This window comes from Fukomys damarensis, unplaced genomic scaffold, assembly GCF_012274545.1.
Source record: "Fukomys damarensis isolate Sample0158 unplaced genomic scaffold, DMR_v1.0_HiC HiC_scaffold_37, whole genome shotgun sequence".
NCBI lineage: Eukaryota > Metazoa > Chordata > Mammalia > Rodentia > Bathyergidae > Fukomys > Fukomys damarensis.
Window position 1 is genome coordinate 3,333,288 of NW_022900949.1, and position 9,530 is coordinate 3,342,817.

General features: G+C 54.9%; 1 protein-coding gene and 1 long non-coding RNA gene across 2 annotated transcripts in view; one reads left to right on the forward strand and one right to left on the reverse strand.

Moving 5' to 3' along the window:
* Nucleotides 1-9,530, forward strand: part of Ccl25 (C-C motif chemokine ligand 25) — a 26,910-nt gene that overhangs the window by 15,502 nt on the left and 1,878 nt on the right. The window contains exons 4-8 of the mRNA XM_010605663.2: nucleotides 4,459-4,556; nucleotides 6,333-6,439; nucleotides 8,498-8,615; nucleotides 8,709-8,830; nucleotides 9,133-9,229. Coding sequence (XP_010603965.1) covers nucleotides 6,367-6,439; nucleotides 8,498-8,615; nucleotides 8,709-8,830; nucleotides 9,133-9,229 — 410 coding nt within the window. The 5' untranslated portion in view covers nucleotides 4,459-4,556; nucleotides 6,333-6,366. The remainder of the gene's footprint in view (nucleotides 1-4,458; nucleotides 4,557-6,332; nucleotides 6,440-8,497; nucleotides 8,616-8,708; nucleotides 8,831-9,132; nucleotides 9,230-9,530) is intronic.
* On the reverse strand, nucleotides 1,688-4,827 carry LOC104849296. The gene is made up of 4 exons (XR_004515517.1): nucleotides 4,767-4,827; nucleotides 4,232-4,336; nucleotides 3,599-3,750; nucleotides 1,688-2,150 (listed from the first exon to the last, which is right to left on the reverse strand). It is a non-coding gene; the product is annotated as an uncharacterized LOC104849296 (long non-coding RNA).

Sequence of the window (9,530 nt, forward strand, 5' to 3'; positions counted from 1 at the left end):
CGACCTTGGGTCCTTGTACTTGAGAGGCAGGTGGCGGCACCACTGAGCTAAATCCCCAGCCTTGACATCCATTTTTAAATATAGGTTTTGGCCAAGTGTGGTGATACATGCCTGTAATCCCAGGACTCTGGGAGGCTGAGGCAGGAGGATTTTAAATTCAAACTCAGCCTGGGTAACTCAGTGACTTAGTGAGATTCTGTTTCAAAATGAAAAATGAGGGCCGGGGATTTAGCTCAGTGGTTCTACCACCTGCCTTGCAAAGCACAAGGTCCCGAGTACAAGCCCAGGTACCCCCCACCAAATGTTAAGAGGGCCTGGATGTAGCTCAGTGTAAAGGCCCTGGGTTCAATCCTCAGTGCTGCTAAACAGAAAAATGGATAGATGGATGGATAGATATATAGATAGAGAGAGAGAGAGAGAGAGATGCATGAATGGATAGATAAATGTAGGTTTTCTTATTATGCAGGTATGGGGAACCCAATAGATCAGGAGATGGTGGATGCTGAAAAAATACTTTGTGCCTGTAATCCCAGCTACTTGGGAGGCTGAGGCAGAAGGATTGCAACTTTGGAGGCCAGCCTGGATAATTTAGCAAGACCTTTTTGAAATAAATAAATAAAAAACAAGCAAGACCATGCGTAGCAACCCATGGAACAACTTCTTTGGGTGCTCAGATACACCAAGAAAGACAGAGATTTAGACAGATTCGCCCTTATAAGTTTCCCTTTGCTCACTGTGTCCTCGAAGAGGAAACAAATTTACATGTTAAATGTGTACTTTATCATGCACAATATCTCGAGAAAATAAACATTAACAAAGCAAGCTGTCCTCCAAATATAAATAAATAAATAGCAAATAAAAAGGGCTGGGGATGTAGCTCTGTTGTAGAGCACCCTTGGGTATACGCACGCACACACACACACACACACACACACACACACACACGGACCTGTGTCACTCTGTGTCCCAGAGAAGGGGCCACACCAAGCCACACAGGGACAAACCAGGGCCCACCGGAGGGCAGAAGGAGCGAAGAGGCGGCTTTAAGATGGTTTCCAGGGAAAGGAGTGGGTGTGACAGGAAGACCAGGTCTGGGGCAGGGGCTCCGTCCAGCAGGCTGTCTGGTCCTTGGCCCCGGGGTGACTAAGACAGGTGGAGAGGAGTAGAGGGGTGGCACTCCAGTTGAGCACTTGTTTAGCATGCAGGAAGGCCCTGGGTTCAATCCCCGGCACCACAAATAAAAAAAACTTTTAATAAAGACTTAAAAAAATATGAAACACCATCGGTGAGCTGGGCATGGTGGCATGTGCCTACAGTCCCAGATACAGGAGGGTCACTTGAGCCCAGGCCTGGGAAAAATGAGATCTGCCCTCGCTCAAAATAAATAAATAGACAAATAAATAAACAAACCCATTTTTTTAAAAGAAGGAAGAGCCAGGCGTGGTGGTGCACCCCTGTAATCCCAGGACTCGGGAGGCTGAGGCAGGAGGATCGCTGTGAGTTTGAGACCAGCCCGGGCTACTTAGTGAGTCCCAGGTCAGTCTCAATAAACCAAAAAATAAATTAAAAAATAAATAAATAAAATAAAAGAAGGAAGAAAAGCCAGGTATAGTGGCACACACCTGTAATACTGGAACTTTGGGAGACTGAGGCAGGAAGATCACAAATTTGAGCCCAGCCTGGGCAACTCAGGGACTGAGTAAAACCCTGTCTCAAAATTAAAAATTCAACACAGGACTGAAGGCTTCGACCACATGTGCATTCCCCAGTACTGCACAAACAAAGATCATTTAGAGTAACCAAGACCTGATTAACCCTTATCTCCAGGAGGGCAGAGGACCTAGCTCAGCAGGTACAACCCTTGGCTACTAAGCCTGAGGCCCTGGTTAGATCCCCAGCATCAAGATGAGCAGGCAGGTGGAGTCTGGCTGGGGAGAAGAGAGTCTCGTGATGTGCTGGGTGTGACTGTGGTGGAAAAGACTCACCAGGCCAGCTGTGCAGGGTCCCAGCTGAAAAAAAATCCTTGCTTAACACAGCACCCCAAGCAGCAAAGTTTAGATCAAAGTGTCAGATCCAGGTTTGGAATCAGGCCTTGCTGCTCCTTGGTCAGGCACCTGCAGTTCTCTGAGCTTCAGTTGACTGCTTTTTCCCTGTAAAGTGGGGACACATTTTAATCTTATGATTCTCTTGTTACCTCAAGCCACCCCCCCACTATATAAAGGTGGGGAATCCTAAAACTCAACCACACCCCCATCTCCTTTACTTTTTATTCTGAGACAGAATCTCATTAAGTTGCCCAAGCAGGACTCGGACTTGGGATCCTCCCGCCTCAGCCTCCCTCAGTGCTGTTATTACAGGCATGCGCCCCACAAATAGCTAAACCTCTCTCTTTGGGGGAACCCAACTCATCATCATCCCCAGTCTGTCCCTGTCATCCGGGATGGGTGGCCATGACTCCAATCTCAGAGCATCTTGCTTTGTTATTTGCTGCTTGTCTTCTGCGCTGCCACGAAGCAAGGAGCAGCTGAGATCTTTGTCAAGGTCTCCAAGAGCCATGTAAGAAAGTACAGGCATTTGTCAGGAGTCACAAGGAGTGTGGGACAGGTGGGAAAAGAGCGTCATTTTGTGGCTTTTGTGGAAAGGCGCAGACAAGTCCTGGTAAGAAGGTTTAGGATTAGCACGTAGTTCCACACCTGGCAGACAGTAGACACTTACATGGTGTTTGTTGAATGACTGAATTATCAAACAGCCTTGGACCGGGGATTTAGCTCAGTGGCACTGCACCTGCCTTGCAAGTGCAAGATCCTGAGTTTGATCCCTGGTATTGGGGCAACAAAGCGAATCAACAACAACAAAATCCAGCCTCAAATGGGAATTCAGAGACAACACAGTGACATTACTGTCATCTATGATGGCCCTGACCCATCTGCTTGCTTATTGCTGTCACCCCTGGGCCTGCACTTGGCTGGTGCGTCAGGGATGCTCAGAAGCCAGGCGTGGTGGTACCAGCCTGTAATCTCAGCACTCTGGGAGGCTGAGGCAGGAGGACTGCAAGTCTGAGCCCCATCTGGGCAACTTAATGATTTAGGGAGACTCTCTCAAAAGGGAAGGCCTTGAGTTCAATCCCAAGTATTAGAGGGCCGGGTTGGAGAGAGGGCTGGGGATTCAGCTCAGTGGTGCCGCCGCCTGCTTCATAAGTGTAAGGTCCCGATTTTGACCCTCGGTACAAAAAAAAAAGAAACTCCAAGTATTGAAAAAAGAGAAAGAGGGGGGGGGAGGGAGAGAGAGAGAGGGAGAGAGAGGGAGAGAGAGACTGGCTTAGAAAGCCTGTTTGGAAAGGGAAGCAGAGTTCAGCTGCTTCAGGAAGCAGGGCCCTAGGGGACCCCTCAGCTTGGTCCCCCACCACCCCAGCCCCAGCCCCAGCCCCAGATGGAAGGCTTGCATCTGGCAGCCACCCCTTCCCCAGCTACCCCACCACCCACAGCGAGTAGGGGCAGGAGAAACCCAAGGACGGAGCCAACCCCAGGACCAGAGCTTATACTCGGTCTCTGAGAACCCCCTCAAAACTAAAGGAATATAAAAAGGTAAATGACCTCACCTCCTGGCCTCTATGGCCCCCTCCCTCTGGGGTGAAATCAGGCCTGAGTTGGGCTGAGTGGCAGCCACAGACCCCGCAACTGCCCCCTCCCTGGAGCCGGAGGGCGGCTGAAGTTCTGGCCCCACACCAGCCACGGTCCTCAGGAATCCACCCTTTTAAAATACATTTTTTATTAGTACACGCTGCAGTACACAATAATTGCACTCCTCGTGGGAGTTGGTACTGTACATAACGTATGTTAATTCTCTTTATGTCCCTCTCCCTCCACCTCCTTCTCCTCCATCTCTTGGTCTCCTCCCATTCTCTAAAGATTTACCTCCCTGTCCCCCCACCCCGCCTTTTGGTATTGGGGATCAAGCTCAAGTCCTTGAGCTTGAGAAGCAGGTGGCAGAAACACTGAGTTAAATCCCCGGACCCCTGTTTCCTTTTTTTTTTTTTTTTTTTTTTTTTTTTTTTCAGGCAGAGTTTTGCTATGTAGTCCAGGCTGCCCTCGAACTCAGGGCAATCCTCCTGCCTCAGCCTCCTGAGTACTGGGATCACAGACGTGAACCACCACACCGGGCTCCTATTATCTTTTATTTTCTTTTTTTTTTTCTTTTTGAGACAGGCTGTCACTATGTAGCTTAGACTGACCTTGAACTCACTTTGCAGCCCAGGCTGGCCTTGAACTGGTGCCCCAGTGCTGAGATTACAGGTGTGAGCTCCCACGCCCAGCAGTTTTTATATGTCGGGATTCTCCTATAAGATAAACCATATGATATTTAAACTGTGTATTTATTTCATTTAACGTGGTCTCGGGTGCATCCACTTTCCTACCAACGGCTCACACACTTTTTAACGCAGATCAGTTCTCCTTGCAGGCATCCCGTCTCCCGCCCCAACACCCAAGTCCCCAGCGCACATCTCTTGCAAAGTCTGCGTTCTGGTCCCCGTCACTCCACCCGGGTCCCCTGAAGAGGTAACCCTCTCTCCCTGGAGGCTGCGGGTGGGACAAACCCTTCGGGGCAAGGCGGGGAGGTGACCTCCCACCAAGGTCAAATGGGCCAGGGTAGCGGGGGCGGTGGGCCGCAGGGGGTAGGTTGGCTACTGCCCGCCACGCCGCGTCCCCAAGCCCGCAACCACAAGCAACCACGCGAATCCGAGTCCCGGCCCAGCCTCGCCCACCCACCAGGAGAGGCTGAGGAATTTGAGCGGCTCGCAGGACAGGCCAGACGCCTGGGAGCCCCAAGCACTAAGCGGGCGACTCTTGCAACCCTGCGGCGGCTATAAGTCCCGCCCATACCACTCGCCCCACTGCCATTCACCAGGCCCCACCCACTAGCCCCGCCTCTGGACCCAGGGGCCTTTCCCTCAAATCCCGATCGTGCCTGGGCTACTGTAGCTCCGCCTCTCCCCTAAGCGGAGCCCGGAAGCTCTGCCGGGCCTTGGGTCCTCCGGGATTCGGAGGAGACAAGCAAGGGAGAGAGCTCAGGCATAGCTAGATAGGGGTGATACAAGTTAACAGCAGGTCTGGGGGTGTAGCTCAGCCGTAGGGCATGCGCCAAGCCCTGGGTTCCATCCCTAACACTGCAAAGAAAACAAAAAAAGTTAAAGGTAATCAGTGACAGTCGGGCGTGGTGGCGCACGCCTATCATCCCAGCACTGGGGAGGCTGAGGCAGGAGGATCGCTGTGAATTCGAGACCAGCCTGGGCTACATAGTGAGTTCCAGGTCAGTCTCAACTACATAGTGAGACCCTGTCTCAAAAAAACAAAGACAAAAACAAAAAGCACAAGGGCCCAGAGTTCCATCCCCGGGTACCAAAACAAACAAACGCTGGATTTTTCTTTATGGTTGTGGGTTTTCTTTTGGGTGTTTTTTTTTGGAACCTGGAATCAAACTCGGGCCCTATCCCCTTACGAGGCAGACAGCGGAACCACTGAGCCAAATCCCCTGCCCTGGTTGTGATTATTAATTATGGTGTTACTGGGCTCATTTTCAATGTAATACTGGAGAAAATCCACACTGAACGTGTAAACTAGTGATGTTACGTGTGGGGCGCCTCCCCGCTCCCAATGTTGGCATAGCCGATATCCGCCTCTCCCCGTGGCCACGGTGGATTTGCTTTGTTTCTGTGGATTCTCCTGCTTTCAAAAGCAAGGCACTTCTGTGCCATGACAAACTGCTCAAGAGTGCAGAAGGGCAAGGAGCCAGGGACCTAGGGGCACGGGTGGCTTAGGAGTGGGCAGTGAGGGAAAGGCTTCCTCTTGGGCTTTCTGGTCTGCAGGAAGCCTCTGCCCCCGCTGTGAAGGTGCGGGACCTAGAGAAGGGAGAGGCCCTGCAGAGACAGTGGAGGCGGGGTGCTGGCCCAGAGGCTTGGGATGGAGGGGTGGGGCACGGGAGCCTAGAGAGCCAGGTGTGGGTCAAGGCTCCCTCTGTCTACACAGTGGGAGAAGTCTGGAGTCCCAGGTGTGCAGGGAGGAGGGAGGAGGGAGGGTGGGGTGCTGCAGGGCGGGGCCGCGCCTATAAAGGGTGCAGCTCAGTCCCCGCAACCCCCAGGCTGCAGTCTCCACCAGCAGGCCCCAGCTAGTCCCGAGGTCACCAGTCGGTGAGTCCTCCCAGACCACGCTGGGCCCAGCAGCAGGTCCCCTCTGCCCTTGGTGTCACTCACCTCTCTACCAAGGGCCCGGGGGCGCGGTTGGAGATGCAGGTCCCCCGGGGAGGGTCCCCATGACTCCCTCCAACCCCACCCCCAGGCGGCTCTGCTATCCCTGAGGTCCAGCCTGTACCATGAACCTGCGGCTCCTCGCCTGCCTGGTAGCTTCCTTCGTGGGAGCCTGGGTCCTTGCAGTCCACACCCAAGGTACGGTCTTCCGTCTTACCTACACCCCTGCACCGGATCTTCCACCGGCTCCGTCCCTGCTGTCATCCCCATCTGTCCCTCCCACCTTCCAGGAGTCCCCGGCACAGCAGGAATTCCTAGCCCTCATTCCAGTCCTGTGGGGGGAGTCAGAGGGTCCCCAGCTCCTTTTTCCAGCCCCCGCTTCCCTGCCCTGGTGCCCTCTTGGTGGCCTGGAGCCTTGGGGAGCAGAGGGTGGCCTCCAGCTGTGGCAAAGCCACTTAAATCAGTGTCTAGACCATGCAGAGCCAGGGATGGGGCTGGAGATCGGAGCCCTGGAGCCCTTTGGGAAGTGCAGTCCACCCCAGGCCCAACCCCAAGTCCCTGTGCAACATGGCCGAGAGTTACAACTCGCCTTTATGGGCCTCAGTTTTCCCATCTGGAAAGTGGGGATCTGACTCTCACTGCATGGAGACCCGAGAATCTGGTGAACTGATGGTTGCAAAAGACTCTTGGTCCAGTGCTCAGCTTGGAAGATAAGAGCTATTATCATATTAGTGAGAAAGCTTTTCTATCTGCCTCCCCACCCACTCTCCAGAGCAGGGCTTTGCTGCCAAGGGCCAGTGCCAGGTATGCAGCCCACAAAGGGGAAAGCTGTTGGCTCAAATAACCAGCCAAAGGCTTTAGGCTCAGCTGGATCCAGGGGCTAAAAGGGTGACTCGCAGGAGGCTGGAGTGAGAGGTGAGAGGCCTCTGGGTCTCACAGCCAGCCTAGCAGGGACCCTGGCCCCACCCTGCTGCCCCACCTGTCCCCCCTGCCCCTTTCTTGGGTCCCTGCTCCCAGCTGAGCTTAGCCTTTGCCCAGAAGGGAAACTGGGCTCCATTGTCCTACTATCAGAGCCAGGCCCAGCCCTGCCCTTTGATCGGTGGGAGCTACCCTGGAGGATCCCTGGAGCACAGGTGCTATCTGCCACCTCCCCTCAGGGGCCAAGGTCCAGGATGCAAGGGGGCTGAGCCTCTCCCTGCTCCGCAACCTGCCCCCCCCCCCCCCACCCCCTGCACCGGAAGTGGGAGCAAGCTCCACTAGAGGATGGCGAGGGAACCCACTTTGGCTTCCACCATGCCTGCCCCTCCAGCACCGCCTCTGCTCATTCTTTCTACCTGCTCCTCTTCCTCTCTTTCTTCAGCTGTTGCCACCCCCTCCTTGGGCAACCCCAGTGTCCGGTGCTAGTACGCCCCGCTTTGCACAGATCAGCTTCGCAGCAGGGCAGGACTTCCCCCAAGACACCACCATGCGCTCCTATTCCTCTCTGTGTTGTCTGCAAGTCCGGCAGTCACAGGAATTCTTTAAATGCTTCTGTTAGAGCCGGGCGTGGTGGCGCACGCCTGTCATCCCAGCACTCAGGAGGCTGAGGCAGGAGGATCGCGGTGAGTTCAAAGCCAGCCTGAGATACATAGTGAGACTTTGTCTCAAAAATTTATAAATGCGATTGCTAGACAGATAGATAAACCTACACAGAACTCCGAGGGTTTGGACAGGTCACTAGGGTGGGGACAGAGAGGAGGGGGATCTGAGTTAGGCCCATGTAGGGACAGGGAAGCTTGGAGCAGGGCCCGGACCTCAGGAGCAGCAAACCATCCTGCTCTTTTTAGGAAAGGGGGCTCACAGGACTGGGGACAGGTGGCCCAGGGCCCCTCCTCAGGGTGCTGACCTGCCCTTGCTTACCGTCTGCCCCAGAGCAGGAATACAAGGCATCTTGGGCCGTTCCTGGGAAGGCCCGTGCCCTTCCTGGCCAGGGCCTGTGGACCCCCCACCTCCTGCCAGCTGTTCCCATCGAGGGGTAAGAGTGAGTCAGGCAAAGTGAGCATCCACCCTTCCTTTTGGATGTTGAGACAGGGTCTCTCCGCGCAGCCCAGGTTGGCCTTGATTACAGCAATCTTCCTGCCTCCTGAGGGCTGGGATGGCAGGCGTGCGCCACCACGCCTGGCTCAGGCCGACGTTCACACGGATGCCTGAGTCTGTGGCTGCCCCTGCCAGGCGCACACACACAGCTCTGAGCGCGCGGGTGGCCTGTGCTTACAGGCGTCGCGGAGGACTGCTGCCTGGCCTACCACCCCCACCTCGGGTTGCCCGTGTTCCTGCGCGCCAGGTATTTCCGGTGGCAGGAGGTGAGCGGAAGTTGCAATCTACCAGCGGTGATGTGAGTAAGGCGGGTCCTAGGGGGTGGGGTGCGCATGGCTCTGTCCCCCACCTTTGCACGCTGACTTGCACACCCCCTCTCTGCTCTCTGTAGATTCTATTTCCCCCAGCTGGGCAGGGCAGTGTGCGGGAACCCTCAGGACAGGGTGGTGAGGAAGGCTGTGCAGATCCTGAAGGCTCGGAGGAAGAGAGTCAGCAACAACGTGGCTCTCCAAGGTGGGTGAGACCCAGCCCGCCCTGTGTGCAGGGCCTCTCGATTCTCGGTCCCTGTGGAGAAAGTCGGGGCTACCCATGCTCTTACCCCAGAGAGCCTGTTGCTGGTGAGTAGGGAACAGAGCGAGCGAGCGAGCAGCTGGGTCATGAGCACCAGCTCCTCTAATCAGGACACGTTCAACTGCTGCCGAGGGAAAGTTCACACACACCGGAAGCTCATCCACGCACATGATGAGCCCACAGCTTCCGGCCCGGCTGCACCCAGGGGTCAAAGATGTTGGAATTCTATTTCCATCCTCCCGTAGGCTTGCAGGCTGGGGCCAAGAAGGTGAATTCTGGAACTCCCAGGATGCCCTTGGTCAGGTCGAACCATCACCTGGGCAACGGCAAGAAGACTGCTGGGTAAGGACTCCTGGTCACGTGACCTTCGCCCATCCATCGTCTTTGTTCAGGCTTGAGGGCTCCTCGGGGTCCGGACTGGGACAAGACGGTCCCCTCCAAAACCAAGGAGAGCTGGCTGCGTGCCAGCCCTGCCTGCTCCTAGGAGGCTCCTCTTAGGCTCCAACCCAGCCCAGGGTGTTTTGGTGAGCCAAGAGCTGCTGGGGACTGAAGGATGGAAAGAGTATTTTCCTTAGTTCCCACTCAACACGGAGCCACTCTGCAGCAGGCGCTAGCAGGGACTCCTACGAGGTCAGTTACCTTA